The 20,509-nt window shown below is 40.3% G+C and overlaps 1 protein-coding gene across 8 annotated transcripts in view; it reads left to right on the forward strand.

Annotated features, from left to right (window-relative positions):
- The window catches only part of LOC135323424 (hyaluronan and proteoglycan link protein 1), a 69,155-nt gene extending 54,388 nt beyond the window's left edge, over positions 1 to 14,767 (forward strand). For all 8 annotated transcript variants that reach the window (XM_064502890.1, XM_064502891.1, XM_064502889.1 and 5 more), the window contains 2 exons: positions 3,217 to 3,519; positions 10,888 to 14,767. In XM_064502890.1, coding sequence (XP_064358960.1) covers positions 3,217 to 3,519; positions 10,888 to 11,177 — 593 coding nt within the window. In that variant the 3' untranslated portion in view covers positions 11,178 to 14,767. The remainder of the gene's footprint in view (positions 1 to 3,216; positions 3,520 to 10,887) is intronic.
- The last annotated feature ends 5,742 nt before the right edge of the window (positions 14,768 to 20,509 follow it).

Genomic DNA, 20,509 nt, shown 5'->3' on the forward strand with positions numbered 1-20,509 from the left:
TTGCAATAAAACACAGGATTGGAGTTAGGTGTTTAGATTCTGTTTCTAGTTTGGGAACAGCAACCAGCCCCCAGACAACCTCGTCCACTCAAGCCCAGATGGAGCGCATTATCTTTTGATGGGCTGCAGGAGCCAAGACTGAAGATGCTGCTGCCCAATTAACTAAGGTTCAAAACGGCTAAATTGTAGCAAGAAGAAGATGCGTATAGATCTATCTATCAATTCAGTGTTAGGCTTGATAGAGAAATGAGGAAGAAAGAACCAGTAACAGCAAAGATGCAAGATAACACAAAGCCACACAAAACTGCGTAAGGTCAATTTTCCTATATAAAATCACCGATGGCTACCCCTGTCTGTATCTGCAGGGTGAAATTAATGCTAATCAGTTGCAGACTTGTACTGCAGATGAACTCAAACAAAAATCAGCTTCTAGCCTCTCTCTCCAAATATAGCCCAAAGCTAATATTACAGTTCTGTGCATATTTATGTTATTAAAACGTTATGGCCCAAACTGTCAAACTTAAGTAGATTTGTAACAAATTTATGTTCATTTTTAACCATCTCAAAAAAGTGATTTTTGAAACCGTAAGGAATTAAATCTGCTTGAACAGTTTCTGATGAATTGTTGCTCAGTCTTTAGAAGTATATGAGTTTAGACTTTTATTAATAGGTATCCATCTCTGGTGATTTTAGGTTTTTTTTGACGTGTATATGCAGATCAAACTCGTGCTGGACCAGGAGTCAGGAGTCTGGGGAGGTATAGTTCTAGAAAAAAAATAAGCATTGGATTTTTAATAAAGTAATAAAGCTTGGACTCCTCTGGCACTTGCTACATTTTTACTATAGTCATTGATATTTCTAGCCATTAGCACTGAGGGAGAACAAATGATTAAAAAAAATTTTCAGAGATCCAGAATGAACATGAAACATTTATGGCTTCTTGTTTATGAAGCTGTAGTTAACAGCACACAATGTGTTACATATCATTCACCTTTTATAGTGCAGAACAGCTAATAACTGAAAAGCCCTTTAACAAAGGATTTACAAAAGGAAAGAAAGTCAGCAGACTTTCTAGTTAATTACTGAGGTAGAACAAAATCCTGTTTATTATTACCCTGCCAAGTTTACATTTGCATGCTTTGTTTTCTTGGACCAATTCACTTGGGTTTACTAATAGCAGAGATATTATTTAACAAAAATAACACTGCTGGGACAATAGATGGGTGAGGAAGAGAAGGGCAAGAAGGAGATGTTAAGATACCCGTGGAATAGACACCAAAGTGGATTTGAATGTTCAAAAAGAAGAATGACTTCATTGCATGGTGACAGCTGAGCATGACCATAATGTAATTTCTCTATCCTATGCTACATTGCCTTGGAGACAAGGAACTTGTTATAGGCAGGAGAATTCACCAACAGGGAAAAAGTAAAAAGAAAGATAGATGTCTTCACCAGTTTAAAGCTTTTGGCTCATCTCCTAATGTGTTATCTTGTCTTCAGCCTTTCTACATCCTACACCACTTAGTTCTACAGAGATGTTTGAAAATAAACATCCTGAGCTGGATCTTCTCTGATGCCATTTTGTTTCAGCTTATTATAAAGATTGGGCTAAAGCCAACTGTAAAATTTAGAGCTGGGTTGAGTTTCTAAACCTTGCCAAAGGTTAGGGTGGTCTGATCCAAACTTTTGTTTCAAATCTCTCTCTTCTCTGTACTGCCTTTTGTCAGAGCCATGTGGAGAGGTGGTTCTTCAACACTTTCTGAAGCATCTTTCCTGCTTCCAGAAGTAATTTTTAATTACAGAGGTTTCTGGTAAAACAAACAGAAAATACACAGTAGACAAATCTGTAAGAAAAAGGCAATGAGATTGATTAAATGTCAGTATTGAAACAACTCTGGAGGCATCCCCATGTCTCCAATCTCCGCTTGGGCACTCTCCATCACAGGAGGGTCTCCTCCGTGCCCACCATGACAGCTCGCAGCTGACAGGGAACAGACCCAGCTGTGGGCCGTGTGATGGTGGCCTATGTCCCAAGTCCCACATGCGGCTCAAGGAAGCATCAGCAGATCTGTACCTCCACACCAGGGCTCCCCAGTCCCCCAGGCTCTCCAGAACACGCTCTTCAGTTATTCCAGTGCTGCTCTTGGCACTCATAGGGGTGGCGGGAGAGAGTGTCTCATGCCGCTTCCTCCGGGGACCACCTGGCTTTGCTGCATCCCAAGCACCACCTTGCTCACCAGCTGGGATTGGGGAAGACTGTCTCCTGTTGAAGGGCCCATACTTGCTGGCATCTTCCACGAGGAGCTCCCCTTCCACCGTGAGCGACTGCGGTGACAGACTGCCAGGCAGCCACTGGGAAGTGTCCAAAAGGTCTCCTTTGCTAGAGCCACACACATCTTCACTGATTTGATTTCCCTGTAGATTTCCTGCTTTAATACCTCAGGACCCTAATTCTGTCTCCTACCAGTCTAGCCTTCCACTGTTGTTATTAAGGCTGACATGAAATTCCTAGGATAACCTGAAATTTAAAAAAAAAGGGGGGGGGGGCATAGGGAAGAAAACTGTTTCGAATCAGGAGCAAAAGACCATGAAAAATTCATGGATTGGCAAGAATCCATGAAAAGAAAACAATACTTTTATGTCAAGCAAAACATTTCATTTTAATGTCTGCATCTAAAAAAAAAAAGCTCATGCTACTCTCTACTACTACCTTCTAAACTCTTTCCAAAATGAGTACCAGAAAATCCCCAAATTGCATCCTGGAAAAAAAGGAATTGGCTTTTTTCTACTTAAATTTTTTTAAATCAAAGTTGATAAATGGACATTTTCTGATGAAAAACATTCAGCTGCAAAATTTCCATCAGCTCAACCCATCTTTAAGCGCTCTCAGAGGGCAGAGGTGAGATCACAGCGGGGAGAGCAGAGCCGCAGACGGGGGCGGCACGCAGAGCTGGCACGGCTCCCGCCGGGAGCAGGACGGGTTATGGGGAGCGGAGTCCCCGGGTGAGCGAGGAGACAGTCCGATGCCCTGCTTGAACAAAAGGGCTGATTTGCCAATGGAGCATTTCTCCCCAGAAATCGAACAGCTTAATATCCTGCCGCAGCGTGGGGTTAACCTTTATTTCTCCTTTTGACGACTGTAAGTGGTGTTTCCCTTGCTTCTGCGCCTTCAGTGTGTAAAACCCCCCACGACTCACCGCCTCTCTGCCACCGCAGGTGTGGTATTCCCGTACTCTCCGCGGCTGGGGCGGTACAACCTGAACTTCCGCGAGGCGCAGCAGGCGTGCCGGGGCCAGGACGCCATCATCGCCGCCTTCGACCAGCTCTACGAGGCCTGGCGAGCGGGGCTGGACTGGTGCAACGCCGGCTGGCTCAGCGACGGCTCCGTGCAGTACCCCATCACCAAGCCCCGCGAGCCCTGCGGCGGCAGGAACACCGTGCCGGGGGTCAGGAATTACGGCTTCTGGGATAAGGAAAGAAGCAGATATGACGTTTTCTGTTTCACTTCAAACTTCAACGGTAAGAGCTTTAGTTGCTTCTACCTTGTATAAGGCCATTGCTGAGCTTAGAAAAGAAAATAATTCCAATGGCAGCAAAGGGCTGCAAGTGATATTTGATTTGTCAAAGTTTATGTTAGCTTTGGAAAATGTTATTGTTGAATTTACAGAGACACGTGTCCAGAGTAAAATTGTCTTTGCCACACGTTCACATAGACGATTTCTAAAACTTAGAACTTCTACTGGCAGCAGTTTCAAATATCTCCACTTTCACTCCTTTAAAATTTGTATGTAATTTTTAATGCTGATATATGCCCACTTTACTTCAGTTAAAGTCATGAAGAAACCATAATTCCCTTAATCGAGCTTTCATTTTGAATTCAGTTATAGTTATGAGGTTTTACAATGTTAATATATCGCCAAAACAAAATTCTGATTGCAACTTCATGTCTCTACTGTTGTGTCGAGCAGCTCCAGCTCATGCACCAAATTTCATATGACTAATAATTCCTTATCAGCACAGCTATTTCTAGCTTTTACACGTAATAATTTAGATTGCTAATCTTAGTACATTGCCAAAGCCCTAACCTGCTCACTTTTGCTATGATCCTGGGGTGCTCTAAACCTTAGTGTACTGACTGCAGGCTTTTTAGCTATTAGTAAGTGTTACTTTAGGTCAGAAATGACTTGATCTCAGGTTGCTATCATTTAGGGTTTAATCTAGTAGTTGAAAGGAATTTAAAACCATGGCTGTGAATAAGAGAAACTCTGCAAGGGAACATGTGCAAAAGCAGTCTACAATCTTCTACAACATCATTCTTGTGGGTAATTTCTATCCAACTTCACACATGTTTGGCTTGCAGCCCAACCAGACCAAGGAGCATGGCTCTTTTTGTTTATGCTCAGATTGCTTATCCACAATGAAGCATGTTTGTCCTTGAGCACAGACACAAAAAATAAACATAAGCCCTGCTCTCAGAAGATATGCTCTAATGTTAAGTCTGCTCCACCCTCTCAAAAAAATCCCAAATCCTCAAACCAACAATATCAAAAGTTAGGCTAGATACAATCTGAAACAAATATTTATCTGATTTTTATCATGCTACATCATTGGCATATGAAATGCTGGCTCATTTTTTCTTGCTTAATTTATGTAAGTCCAAATCCTATAAGAGCTCATCTCTTATGTACAGATTTAACCATGTACTAAAGAAATAACAATGAGAAATAAAATAATCAAGGAAAATTTTTAAAAAGTAATAGCTACACTATTTAAAGCACTTGCAGAATATATGTTCGTGACTATTGATCACCAACCACCACCCTTTCTTCAGACTAAGCCATTAATAACTGGACAATATCTGTTAAGGAAAGAAAAAGATCATTTCTGAAAAAAATGTAGCAATGGATAAACAAGTAAATGGATAAACAACTGAGACATCAGGAGATAGAGGAAGAAAGAGGCATGAGGCAGCAAGAGGCAGAGGCATACAGGTGGTAGGGAATTCAAAGGGAAGACGACACCCAGACGAAGCTCATATGCTGAGTTCATTAAAGCCACCTGCCATGTAGTATTCTGCATGGCAATAGGGTGATATCAAGAGCTGGGCACCACCTTTTCCAGTCCCCACCAGCTCTGTGCTAGATGAGTCTCCCAGGGCATCAGCATGAAATCTGGACTTCTGCTTCTCTCACCATCCACCTCCTTTCCAGCTCCTCCCCAGCTGATGTTATCCTTCCATGTCCCAGCTATGTCCTCCACTATTCACATCCCAGTGATACCTTAATATCCACAGTAGCCCCAGCGACTCTCTCAAAATCCCAGCTTCCTATTTTCACCTCAACACTTCAGACAGTTTACATCTGTTTAACAGTTTCATCACCTTTCTCACTATACAGGGAAAAGGCTTATGATAGCTCATTTTGCAACCAGGTTGCGATTGTCAGCAATAGTGGGTACGGGCAAAGAGCTGTTCCTGTAGTGATGAAAAGTCGTCATATATGCAGGATTGATTCTCTCAGCTCAGGAACAGCCAAGGAAAATGAGATGTGGTTAGGACATCACGCATTTCCAGCAGTGGCAATGACTGCTGCAATCTGTTGACAGTATAAAACAGAATGGCTTTCAGCTTTATATAAGGGAGCTGGAGAAATGCGAAATGCCCTAGGATCACAGGGTAGTAATGCTGGCTTGAAAAAAAAAATCTCAGAAAGTCTCAGTTGTGTGAACTGCTATGAAGAATGAGGGTGTGTGAGGTTTAGATTTCTACTCACTGGGTTCTTCTTAGAGAAGGGAATCCCAAAAACACATTATAATCTCAGGGGAAATTTCAAAAAGGACTCATTTTTAAATAGTTCAACAGTTGAAACTAAGAAGTCTTTGACTAAAATATATACAAAGCTTGTTCTTTACCTGAAGAAGAATGGTCCAAAACAGCAAAATTACATTCAGATGTTAAGGTGAAAAATGAAAACATAGTTGATAACACAGTTGACTTCAAATCCAGATTCGGTATTTTCATTTTGGAGCTATTGGACGCGCACTGTGGTCAACTGAATAAACCAAATAGTAAGGGTAAGAATTTGCTTTGATACCCTCAGTAAAAAATTCTGCATGCATTCCTGTTAACTGCATGGGGAAATTGTTTCAGCAAAGTTTTGTCTGCAACACTATATAAAATAATCTTAGTACTTTATGAAATTACCCTCAACAGTGTCTTTCTTAGACTAGCATAAGTGCACAGCTTGAACATTTTGTTTAGCCTGTATAACCATTTCATACTCAAATCATTCTGTTGCTTTGTGTAAGAACTTCACGTGATTTGTGACTGTACAGGCAAAGCAAAAAACCCCAGAATGTATCACGTACTATATAAATACTGGTAGTAGCAATTGACCAGTTCATAAAAATACATAGTGATGTATTTCATAAAACTATACAAAGAATGACATTAACATAATGCTATCCATATACTTACCACTCAGAGCTCAAGGAATAACATGGTATAGCTGCACAGGAAAGATGCCACTTGGTCCCTTTCTGTACAAGCATTGTAGCAGGATTTCAAGCCCCAGCTGTAATAGTGATTGTCCCCTACAATATTGCGAAGGAGCATATAATCTTTCTCCCTCCAGAAAAATAACTATCAGCTGGCAACGTGGTTCTTATCCTGCTTTTAGATTCCTTCAGCTGATAAAGACTATTGGAAATGAATATCCCACAAGTGGGAAGCATTTAAGTTCGATTTGCTACATTGGCATTTTCTGACATCTGCACTGTGCGCTACGCAGCCCTCACCACGCTTTGCTTCCCTGCACATCCTCTGCAGTAGGAGCCAATTTAGTCTATGGCCTCTGTGGAAAAGCTGCAGGCTCATACCCCATGCGGTGGGACAAGCTGCTGTCATCCACAGGTTAACAGGAGTTGCAGCCCATCCCAGTTTCTCCCCCCTTCCCTGCCCCGAGGAATGGAGCTGCTCTGTTTCCATACGCTCCCTCCAGGAGGTAAAGGAGGGCACCGATTCAGGGCAATAAGTGCAGGTGAATCGTGCTGCCCCAGTCTTCCCCGCAGCCCCCAAAAGATATGGGACAAAGATATGTAATGGTATAGTCTGAGTGGTTATTCCTCACCTGATATCAAAAGCTTGCTGAAGGGGGGCAGTGCATTTCTCAAAGAGAAGTCATGGGAATTTTTTGCACTGGAAAGTGTTAAGTGAGCTAAATATAAACATAACTGTCAGTTCCCGTGTAATTAAAAGTTTTGAAAGAAAAGAAAAGGTATAAGTAGAGCTTCTCTCACACATTCTGCTCATTAACATGCATTTGCTATAGGCTTTGCACATAGAATTACAATGCATAAACAATTTTTTTATCAGTTCTAGCAGAATCAAGCAAAAATCTCATATGTTAACGAAGTTAAAAATACAAAGAATGAATTTTATGGGATCATGTTAAAAGTGCAGCTGTGAACCACCTACTTATTACAATAATGCATATGATATGTTAACCACCATCTCTATTTAAATGGGAGAAGAGTGCATAAAGCCCTTTCTGGATAATGTATGCTGACTGCTCATTTGCCCATTCCAGATAAATGGACTATTTAGCCACTAGGAACATGTAGCCATTGTTTTAAAATGAAAAGCAAAAATACCAAAATGAAACTTCTTATCCATTCTTAAAAATGGAATTTTAAAAATCCAGTGCTTCTGTGCCGCTGGACTTGCTGCACATGGGGGAAAGGGTGCAAGAGAATGTTTTAAACTGTTCCTATCTACTCTCATGTGGCAATTTGAAGTCAATTATCTTAAATCATCACTGTATTTTAAAATAATTATCAGAATCTTCTCATTAAAGGAATGGAAAGCATCTCACTTCTCACATTTTTAGTAAGTTCTTGAATTTTGAGGAAATGGCCTTGCTCAACCGTATACTATTAATATTAAGATACACTGAACTGGAGGCTGTTGAGCAGATGACAGGCTCTACACAATGTGCAAGTTGCAGAAATATCCTGCTGGCTGCTGAGAACCTCTTTTATTGCCATATGAAACCACAAATGGAGAATAGTTTACTTTTCATGCGGGAAAACAATTAAACTGATCTCCGTGGCTGTAGGCACCCTCGTGTATGTATATGCGGCCTGCCTACTGCAAAGGGAGGCCTGCGCTCAGTGACTCCCTTACGGGCGCTGCCCCTGCGGCGCAGCTGGGTGCATTGCTGGATGGGCCGTGCCGCTGGAGGCCTCCCCTCCGAGCACACGGCCAAGAGCCTTCTTTCCAAGGCACTGCATTAACTCCTGCCACAGAGAGAGCAGGCAGACTGGCACTGCCTTTCATTGCCTCCAGAGATGATGGCCCGCTGCCGAAAACCCAGGGCTGCAATACAAAAACTTAGTCTCAGATCTCAGATCTCTGCTCTCTTGATTTAGAGCTGAGGTTGGGGAAATCTCCCCTGGCAGTGCATCCCTCAAGCTACTGCAGTCACAAGGGTGTAGGTATTTAGGTCAAGTGCTCAAGTTTTCCTCTTTAAACTGCTACATTACTTGAAAAAACTTAAAATACCCATTATAGCTGGGGCTGGATTAGGTGTGAGGAGAGCCTCTGCTCCATGATTTGAAGTGAGGAGTCAGATCAAGCATGCTTGTCCTCTGTAGGAGTAGCCTAACTACCACGTATTAATGAGACAGACAATTAATCCCTCCATCTCCTGCCACATAAATTAATAAATATTAAGACTGAGAAGTCAGCACATTAGAAACCCATCTAACCTGTTGGCAGGCAAAACCAGCAAATTTGTACTGAGTTTATTGATAGTATTTTATTTAATCATCCTGGATACACATTTTCTTTTCCCCCAGGAGGTTTACTATTGAAGTTCTCCTACTTAAGGGAGGGGCAGAGTATAGGAGTTCTTATTATTGATGTCATATGTCAAAAACCTGACCTTACGGCAAATCCCTAGGAAATTACATTCCATTGACATATGGTTTGAAGAGCAACTAATAAGCTAGGTGAAGCTTACATACTATCAGTCCAAATCCCTGTCCCCCTAAGTATAAAACCTTATTTGCTTTGGGGAAACTTTTTAATAATATAGTAGGAACAGGTTTCCTCTTAATAGACATTCTTTTTAGCAGCACTATGTAAATGCTGTCAATTTGCTGAAATGGAATTAAGCAAGCATTTTACAAAGGGTAGATTATTTACTCTCAGAAGTAATGTTTTCTGTTGAAACACTGTGGATATCGTCTCTGACAACAGTGAAATTGTTTAAAAGGTTCTTCACCACCACAGCCACAATGTAAATGCATTTAAAAAAAAGATTCCCGTCATAGTGCAAAATTTCAAACCTTAACATAAAGTTAATTCAATTATCATATTCTCATCTGACCTGACATTTCCATGCTTGAAAAAGCTATGTTTTTTTCAGGGATATAGAGCTTAAATAAGTCTTTGTCTTTCTCACTGCTTTTTCTTCACCGAGAAAATAATCTGAAAAAGAGCAGAACTAGGTTTGTGCCTTTGCCTGTTTTTTATGAGGAAGAGAAAGGTTATTATTTTGGAGTACATTTTTAATCAAGAAGTAAAGAGTGTTCCCTGGAATTAGAACAAGAACCCTACATGGATAAATTGCTTTGTTTTTCAGCTGAGCTGCCCTTAGAAAAGAGTCAAATTGAAAATGTTGCAGACTTATTTGGAAACTATTATTACTTCAGCTAAGTGCTATTCCTCTGTAATCCATTTCTACCTAGCACTTGGTTAATTGTCAATCCAATCATGATAAATAACCTTGAATATAATGAATAAAAGGCCTACAATGAATTTATATTGCCTTTATAAATGAAATTAATGTTTGTATTATTGCTGCTTATGGATTAGTACAGGAGACTTCCGTTATGAGCTTTACTTGCTGGCACATGTTTTTATTACCTTGAGACCGGTGCACTTTTTTTTTTTTACTAGCACTATCAGTTCAATGTCATCTTATGGCGAGAATGTGCCCTTTGATGCCTAAAAAGAAACAGAGTTGCAGAACTGCTGGGAATGTTTTTGACTCTAGCAACGAAGACTTATGACAGGCATGCTTTTGATCTACCACAGGTTCAAACTCTGCTTCTGAGAAGCTGTGCAATATCTCAGCTTTCTTACAGAAAAACTTTAAATTGTGCTTGTACTTAATCAGGAACAAGGTCAGCGCCTTGCCAAAGAGTAAAACTGCACGCATTACCTCTAGCCACCCTCACCCAAATACTATCAAAGGTCAACTCTTACTGTGCCATGCTTCTGAGAAGAAAACTCATTCTGAGAAGAATAACTCATTTAACGCTGAAAACATAATGTACAATTACACTGCTTTAGACATTTAACTAATTTCCCTTCTCTATCAATAAGCTACCGCTGCACGAGACTTGTTTTTCCTGAAGTCTACAGGGTTGTTCAGAAGTTCTGCTGGAATATCATGGGGACTTTGTTGGTAAATGCATCTTTTCCCTTAAAGATAGATGCAGAACTGAAGCAATCCTCTAAATCCCAGAGTATCTTCCATTATGTCTCTCCTCAACCTTTTTCTTCCTATTTTTCTGCCTCTGCAGGCAAAGGAAAAACGCATTACAACAGTTCAGTTACAACTAAATGAAGTGAGGGTGGAGATCCCTTGCCTTGCTAAGTTAGCATAAATTTACATGTGTATTTTTTTCCTCCCATTATTTATAAACCCACTATACAAAAAATAAAAATATTTTAACAGCAGAAAGTATAAATCTCATGGTTCTGAACAAGTCAAGTTGCTTGATGTGATTCTGCAGTGAACTTCCCCAAACGCCATCTTTATTATACCATAGCATCTTGTTCATCTCACTAATGACTCTTTATTTCCTTTCTCTTTCCAGGTCGGTTTTACTACCTAATACACCCAACCAAGCTGACCTACGACGAAGCTGTTCAGGCTTGCTTGAAGGATGGGGCACAGATTGCTAAAGTTGGCCAGATATTTGCTGCCTGGAAACTGCTAGGATATGACCGCTGTGATGCTGGCTGGCTGGCTGACGGCAGTGTCCGCTACCCAATCTCTAGGCCAAGAAAACGCTGCAGTCCTAATGAAGCAGCAGTTCGCTTTGTAGGCTTCCCTGATAAAAAGCACAAGCTATATGGTGTCTACTGTTTCAGAGCATACAACTGAAAATACCTAGAGCACAACAGTTTTAAATTCATTAAGAACATGTGAAAGATTTCTTTTCGATATGAACTCATGCAAGTTACCAAAACTGTGATAAACCTTTTTTACTTACTGTAAAGAGTCATTTTCATAAACCCAACCCATTAATTTTTTTTTCGTTTTAATATTTTTGTAAAAGTATCATTCCATAGATATTTTAAATTAATATAATTTAATGGAAGCTCTAGATAAGGAAGCTTTAGAGCCAAATTCTTTAAGCTACATCATCCCAACAAAATATACTTTTCATGAATGGGGCATGCAATAGAGCTTGATGATTGCTAGGACTCACTTACGGAATGTAAGGCTACTCAAAGCAGAAGCTTTTACAAGCACAAATTTTACACATTTTTACACATTGAGATACACTGCAAATTAATTACATCTGCAGTTTTGAAATAAGATAATCTTTTGCTAATAAGGGTTCAGCGAGGTTTTTCAAAAAAAATAGAAAGGAAATGTTTTCGAACGGGAACAATACACAATTTAATAAAAGCAGCATTTAAAGCAGTCCACAAAAATGGGATTCGTTTTACCATTTAAAAACTTGCCTTTCTGAAAAATAAGCTTATGATCCCATGCATAGCAACAAGCACAATTAGTTCTCCTGAACATTTCAATTGTGTTGTTATTGTCTGTAAAACATTGATGAGGGGATGAATAATTAACTAAAGAGAAAACCCTATTTTCTTCTTAACTCAAATTAAAGATGCCTAAGAAGTGTTGTATTACCTTTGAGTAGCTTTACTGAGTTATTTTTAAATTCTTAAAGGCCATTTGCTAAGCAGCATATCGCATCTACTCAGGGCAGTTGTATAAATGAACTGCTGGACAGAAAAACTGCAAACTTTAGCAGCTTGATTTTACATTAGCCTTTGAAATGTTATTGTCTTAATGAAAGAACATTAGAATATTTAATATTTCTTTCATACTTACACATCACAAGAATAAACATTGGGAAAAACATTAAAATGATAAAGTCTTAAAACAAGATTATTAAATAAAAACTAGAAACCAGCTATTAATGTTTAGAGGAGAAAAAACACTTTCTTTCCTCGCTTACATCTCATTTGCATCTAGAAGAATTATTTAGTTAAAACACTTTCACAGAAAAATTACTGAAATTCTTCATTTCATTAATTCCACAATGGTCTAGGTGGAATATGTTTACCTGTATCTGCCAGTGTCAGAGATAAACATGCACTGTGCACAGTGCCTAGGATTTTCAGAGCTGCCTAAAGCACTAAGTCCTCCCTAAAGGCCAAACTGAGGGAATTTGGATTTCTGATGCAAACTTATTTTGGATGCAGCAGTTCTCGGTGCTCATCTTCAGATACCTTAATGCAACCAGTTTTAAAAGAGTGGGTGCTCAAGGCTTTCTGAAAATTTACTCCACTTATGGTGTCTCAAGCTGGATATCCAAAAAATAAATAAATAAAAAGAGGCCACTGATTAAAAACATCTTGGTCTTGAGAAATCTCTTAGGCAGTTTTGAAATTCCCTCTCCAGTATTGGTTCTACCACTTAAAAACATAGAACTTTTTTCCTACTCTATGCTTACTGACTATGAAGACTTTGGAGGACCAATATTTGTATTACACAAAGTTTTATAGCTTCCCATTGTTTCCATATCTAAATGAGACATAGGGGTATTATCCAAGTAGGGCACAACTGGTATGCTTTCATGAATGGTTTTGTGTAGTTAATTTCCCATGGACATGAGTAAATAAACCTCCTTCCCAAAATGGTTGTGGTCCTATTGTAAAAACTCTGTGAATAAACCACGGAGAATACATGAGAGGATCGTAACAGAAAGCCACCCTAGCGCAGGAGGTATTGCACTGGAGTTCATTCGCATCAAGCTCAGAAGCAAAACTCCATCCTACTGAGTCACTGTCAATATGGATATTTTCTTATACTATATAGATGAAGCAATGCCGGTGCCAAAACTCCCTTTTAAAAAATTCACTAGGAGTCAGGTTTTCTTGAAAGTCTTTCACTTAGTTATAAAAAAGACACATCATAGACCAAGCCCCCGAGCCCATATAAGCTTTCCTCATCAGTCATTTTTTAAACCAATGTTCACTTCAGACATTTTCCTGGACCACTCAGAATCTTTTCCAAACACTTCAGGGAGAGGAAAAAAAAAAAAAAAAAAAAAAAAAAAAAAAACGCAGGAGGGGTAAGAGAACTGGAGAATATTTGTGCTGGAGAAGGACAGGATATAAAAGACTGTACTGCAACCAAGAGGAATACATATTGCTCCTCCATCCAATCCTTGGAAAAACAGAAAAAGTATTTCCTAATCTCCTCTGTTGCATGGGCAGGGAGGCAGTGATATGGAAAAAGCCATAGGAATACCCCAGAGGAGTTGCCACCCCTGTTAGATCCTGACATTCTGTAAAGAGGGAAAGCCTTTATACAGCTGCCTCTCTCCTCCCCAACATCTGCTACATCTGGAGGAGACTGCACCACTTTCCTGTTGCACAGTGGTAGGCAGACACACACGCAGATTTTTTTCCCCCTCCTTTCAAGAAAACTTCACAGGGTTTCACCCAGACACATCTGCAGGACTGAGAACTCCAGTGTGCCAAAAATGTAGACATCCAACCCGTGCTCAGGGCTGCTAGACTGCAGGTGTTGCGGGAAAAGGTAAATTTGGTCTCTCGCAAACCTTATGACGTTCTAGAGACGGCTGGTCACGTCCTGGACCGCAGCAATCCCAGGCTCGCTCTAGTTCGGACAGGCGCACGGCCCCAGCCGTGTGCCCACGCTGGGCGTCACCAGCCCCGCAGGTTGGGGCTGCGCAGGCTCCTCGCCACCCAGCCTGACCCCTCAGCTCTGGGGAACCCCCAGCAGCCAGGCCTTCCCACCTCGCAGCACGAGGAGGCCACAGCACAGCGCAGAACCAGGCCGCTAGAGCCACCCTGAACTGTAATGTGGTCACAAGCGGCCAAATTCATCACTCAGTTACACCTACAAACTCACACCGAAGATATTGCTTACTCGCAATCAGGTGTTCATGTGACAGAGTCTCAGGATGTGAATTTCCATTTGTCGTGTTACTTCCGAAAAGTCCAGCAGTCCAATCTGGGAACAGGCTAGTTTTAGATCCCTGTATAGATATACGATATTATCTATTATTATAACAGATAAAGTTAATGGGACAGTTTGATGAAAATATGTTTGTATGAAAAAAAATTAGCTCTAATGGAAGCAGGTTTTTAAAAAAGTGTATGATTATTTGAGAAATGGGCACAAATAGACAAAAAGACATGAATTTTATTTATTTTTACAGTTACTGACTCCACTTCCTTTTATAATGTCAAAGGTCAAGATGTTTCCTAATTTTTGAATAAGCTAGCTAGGTGCTTGGATAAAAACCTTAAAAAGCAGCTTAAGAACTGGATAAAAGTCTGTGCTATATTCTGTTCTTTGGAAAAAATTCTATCATTAGAGTCAATTCATGTGCTCTGTCATTACCTTGTATTTCACAATGTATCTGAATTTTAATGCCCGTGAATGACAATTAAATCATGTTGTTCTTTTCAGTATGATGATTTCTTCGTATTGGCTGGCCATTCTATTTCTTTCCCAGAAAAGATAGAGAGAAAAGGAAATGATTAAAGAAAGAAAATGCTTGCTTTGCCATAGTAAACAAAGGGATCACAAATCTGGGGGCAAGGGAGAGTCTACTCTGTGGATATGATTTGCAGTAAAGAAAAACATATTCCAAAGCATTTAGTTTATGCTTCTTCGAAACATTTTGAAGGTAGAGTTACAAGGTCCAATTTTTACTTTGCTTTCTCTCCCATCTTCCAAAATAAAATAAAATATAAATAAGGAAGTCATTTTTTTCCTGGTGGGTGCTACCCTCTGCACATGCATCACTAGAAATTGGATGAAGAATAATGTTCCATGTATGGGAAAAAATTATGAAATTACTTTTATAATCTTATGGCCTTAAAAACTAAAAACAAACAAAGGCCCCTCTTTGTAATGTACAGCAAGAAAGATTTCCACTGTCAAGAGAAGAATTAGCTATTCAAAGCACTGAGCCAGATTTTCAGCCTCCGTAATCACACTATTTCTGCATTCTTTTATCAATCTGTGCTGGAGATTGAACCCTAAAACTTATATAGAGACTACCACTGTGTCGAGAAATACTAATCCTCTAGAAACTTCCAGTATATCATCCATGTTTTAAAATAAATGAAAAAGAGATTGGAAAAACTGTTCATTCAGAGTAAGAGAAAGCTATACTATAATTAATACATGACTGAGATGAACCTCCCTGATTTTCTAAAAATTTAGTTAAAACAGTTTTCAAATAGGTAACATTGACTTTACAGCATTAAGCAGGCAATTAAAATGGTCTTCAGTAATAACAGTCACTCAGTAACTAGAATTTGCATTTGTGGTAGCTGCTTCCACTGAACGACACTCCACTATTCAAAGTTGAGCCACTGTCTTCATGGCTGGAAGTGACTGGATTTAAGACACTGAGTTAGCTTTCCTTCCATTGTGCCCAATAATAATTAAGTCACAAGTTTAAATGTTTAATTAAAAAAACAAATTAAAAATAGATCAAGAGCTTGGAAGAGACTTCTTCTTTTTTTTCCATCAAGCCTTAAACTGGAAGTAGGAAATTCTCATTATAGGCCCTTTGAGTCCAATATTTTTCCTGTTTTTGTCTGAGAATGTCTCAATCTGTAAAGCCATTACAGAGTAAAATGTAAAGTCCATCTATTTCTTCAGTATTGTGCTGGAGGCATGCAATTGTTCTACTAATAACAACAGTCCTAACATGGAACTAAACTAATGAATTATGCACTAGTTTATTTTCCAGTATGTCCAGGGGGTATTTGATAGGTTTATTTTTGTTTTTAAATTCAAACGAACAAACAAACCCAAAAGGGTAGGCCTTCATACTAATCAAATAAGAACAGCTTGTTTTTTATCCTTTAGCTAAATAGGTATATTGTAAGGGATTTCAGCTCATTACCTCCTGTGCTGCTGTTCACTGCACTTATGCATGACACCCTTCACTTTCCAGTTAATTTCATTCAGATTTCCTTCACAGTTGGAAGAAAATAAAAGGTATGATTTTTTTAAATGAAGAAAGATATCAGATTTCAAATTTGTTAAGTTCCGACTCAAACATGAAGCAGAGAAATAAGCCTGTCTTCATTCTAATGGGAATGGCTGTTGAATCAATGGCTGCCTCTGATGATGGCAAACTTCAAAATTCCAGTATAAAATGAGTTTATATTTCACACTGCCAAACGGGAGAGAGCAGGGACTATTCTTTTTCTTGACTTTCAAGTACGTCTTTGGGGGGTTTAGTTCTTTGTTAGTTCTCCTGATTTGGATACTTTTCACCAGCAACTGAAACATTAAAATTAACAAAAAAACCACCCTCAAAGAGCAGGGGAAGAAGCAGAAGGGAAGAAGGACGCAAACTAAGAAGTGGATGCAGTCATACCTTAATAATGATACTGAACTATGAAAAACAAAGGAATAATAGTAGGTAACTTCACATTTCCTGGTCTGAGAGTGATTTTGCTTCATTTTTCTGAAGGGCTGCCCAGCAGGTGCAGGTCCTCATAGTACCACCAGAGCCCGGTGCGGGCAGCCTTCACTTTGCTTTCTTTCCTGCCCCTCGTGCCGGCCCCAGGCAGGCAGGGCAGCAGGGGTGGGTGTACCCATCAGATGGGCAGAGAGCGGGAGCACAACGCTCCGCTTGCGCCTGCGGGCAAGTGGAAGACACAAAGGGCAGAGCACGAGGAGATCCGAGGCACCGCAGGTCTGCTGGTACCTTCAGAGCAGAAAGGCTTTGCGTTTGCTCTGATCACTTGTAGGTTAGAAGAACGAAGGAGACAGGAGTGCCCCTTTTGCTGGCAGACCATAATTACATCACCTTAAGACAGTTGTGCCGCTATGCAAGCTGAACATACTACACTGAGTCCTATAGCTTTTGCTCTGAACGGGCTCCAACTTGGAAAGTCCAACCTTTGACACCACAACACACCTCAAAGCATGTAGACCTGAATGAAGCATACAGCCTGCTCTGCATAAACTCTGGGCATCACAGCAAAAGGGCTCCCAAACTAAGTCTTAGAGCTAAGTAGTCTCAAAAGCATGTTTTAAAACCATTTGTACAAAATCTCTCAAAATGACACTACAAAAATAAGCTTACAGAGAAGACTCCACAGCCTGTGTCCAAATGTCATACTGATTTTATCAAGTGGTTCCACCCTAATCAGCTCCTTAAGACCCAGGTAATCCAGTTTCTGTCCATTTATTATAGAAAGTAATAATAAATTTCTTCAGTTAGTTAACAATGCAACATAACACTATTAGCATGGACCAACTGTTGTTTGCCTGGAAAGCCAGTTGAAATAAGATTTTGTGCCGTTGCTGACTGCAATCAAGTATAGCCAAGCTTTACTGCATCAGCTCATCTCAAGGGAGTTTCCTGGGATCTTTAGTTATGGAAAAAATACAGTACTCAGCACAAAACTAACATTCAATGTATGTTTTAACCCTTCTTTTTTTTCTCTGCTTCTTCACTCCGTGGTGACACATTCACCTTCATTACACCAAAAGGTGACATCCTAATGCACAAGAATGGCCTCAATCAGAAAACATAGAGCTATAAGAAGGATTTCAATTCCCACAGCTTTTCCAAACATCAAATTATCTCAAAGATAATTATCATAAAATGCATGCATCTAGGATTGACCTTCAAACATGACCTTCAAGGCTTAGTTCCTTCAGAAAAATTGTATCCAAATTTAAGAATTTCTAAAGATAGCATATAACTTTATCTTCTCTGGTATAAAGAAGATCATTTGCTCATACATCCTACAAAAGAAACACCCTACAAAACAAACAAGTTTATTTGAGATAATACTCAGTTGTGTTATAAAACTGACAATCATACTTACTTAAAATAAACACACAATATTTAAGTTATTTTTCCTGTACATCTTTCAACATTTACCCTTCTGCACCATCCAGAGTACAAATGAACTTGATTATTTTCAGCCCATTTTGTGATGTATTCTTAAAAAGGCTTTTCTTAGCTAGGTGTAAGTTGCAGCAGCAATGCAGTAACTGGATGTACAAGATTAATTGCAGGTGGAATTCAATCAAGCTTTTTCAGAGGGAATTTGGTATTTCTCACAGACTAATGTTTTTAAATAACATAATAGTGGGAATTTCAAAACATGGAGGATCAATAGCATTAACAATGCAAATTTGTACTTGGATTGTCTTCACTTCTAAAATGTTGTTAAGACCTCCAAGTCAATGGGTATAAAAGAAAAAATTCTCCTGCATAATGTTAAAATAACACCTCAGAAGGTAGGGCCAAAGATTCACACGGGGACCTGGGCACTTTCACAGCGAGCTCTGCAGTCCCCGGGAAGGCGAGTGCCCAGCTCTAGATAAAACTGGCCACAGCACCCTGTAATGGGGAGAGCTAATCCTTTAGACTGCGACTCACAGCAACTGCATGAACTGAGCAAAAAACACCTCAGCTAGCAAATACTGAAGAAAAGAGCTCTTAGACAGCTTGATTGTGGAAGAAAATCCAGAATTCACAGCCTGAAAGCCTCTTATGGGCTTAGGTTTAGGTACCAAGAGATGGGTGGGCTCTGAAGCATAAATACAAGTCTCAGTCTCCTGTTTATTCAAATTAGGGACCAAGCCATGGTCTGCCACAAGATCCTTTGAACCCAGATGTTCCTCCCTGGAGAAACCGAGGCATGTAGATGGGCAAGTGCCTTTCCAGGAGGTGGGCTCAGCTGCGCACAGGGCAGGAACCCAGACCCAGAAACTGGGAGCCATCCCAGGACTGCCAGTGTAAATAAAGCCTAAGTGTTTGCTTTGGATACAGAAAGCTGAATCACTACCTTTGCTGAAAATATGGCTAAAGGAAGAGGAATCATAACAGTAGGGACAGAGGATGGGTCCATCCTAACTTTTTCCAAAGCCTGGTGATGGCGGGATGCTGAATTCCAAACAGCCGCATCCGCACAAGGGTCATCGAGGCACTCAGCCCTGCCAACACCATGGCGTTGCCAACCCCGCGCAGTTGTAGACATATGAGCACCTTTGTGGGCTTCACCATGAACTGCTCCATTACAGCTGCTTAAATTTAATCCTTTATGAATATAGGCCTGTCTTTTGGTGTCCTTTAACATAAAGCTGTAGCTATAACAGTGTATCCTGACAAGTCAATACATTACAACAATACACTACATTAATTCTGATGAAGTAACTCACTAACACAGGTCACTATGGCAGGATTTGCATCTAGGAACATCTGCACTCCTGTTTTTCATGTTATTCAAACATGAAAATAAGTATTCTTGGCCACTACCACCAACCCTTGGAAGAACTGGCACCTGTACTGTGAAATGTATTACAATACATAAACCAAATCAAGAATATACCAACCCTGCCACCCCTTTCCATTGCTTTATGCCATGCCTGGGTGACAGTGCAGCCCACATCATCAGCCTGTCTCTGTGAGAGGCAGCAAGTACATCAGGGCTAAATTCACAGCAGAAGCAGACATTGCAGTGCTGAGTTTTGGCATGCATCTTGGAGGCACTCGGCTCCTGAGCGAGTTCCTTGGCTCTGAGCTAGGCTGTTGCTTATCTCCCTCGTAATGCCTGGAGGAGGAACTGCTGAATAACATGCTCCAGAAGAAGCAGCACACTGAACAGGGAGCTGTTGAGGAAAAGAAGTGAGACTTAATCCAAACCGCAGGAAGCCAAGTAAGCCACTGCTGCAGTCCTCCCAGAAATAAATAAATAAAATAAACTGAGGCACGCAGCCAAACAATCTTGTATTACAAGGGGACTCCTTTCAAATTCCTCTCTCACCTGATTTGGTGCTAAGGTGTAACTTAATTCTTCCATTTTTCCTAAAAATGCCATATCAGGAAAAAGTGAACAAAGACAGAGGACAGATACACACATGTAAGTATGCATGCACAGTATTCACAGTCCAGGACTCTCACTCCAGCTACTGTACACAAATAAAAGGCCTAGTTTAAAATTTTTCCAAAGTTTTGGCATAAGCCAGGCCCTGAGTGGCTTGAAGGTATCACATTTTGGACATGTTCAACAGCAAAAGTGTGCCAACAGCCGAGTACATATTACAGGGAAGGTGTGCTTTATGGTATGCCCCGTGGTCCTCGTCCCTCATGGACCCCATCAGGGGACATATGGCCTGGCAAGACCCTCCTCCTTTGGGAGCCAGCGCTGACAGACAGGGAACGG

Source organism: Dromaius novaehollandiae, chromosome Z, assembly GCF_036370855.1.
Source record: "Dromaius novaehollandiae isolate bDroNov1 chromosome Z, bDroNov1.hap1, whole genome shotgun sequence".
NCBI lineage: Eukaryota > Metazoa > Chordata > Aves > Casuariiformes > Dromaiidae > Dromaius > Dromaius novaehollandiae.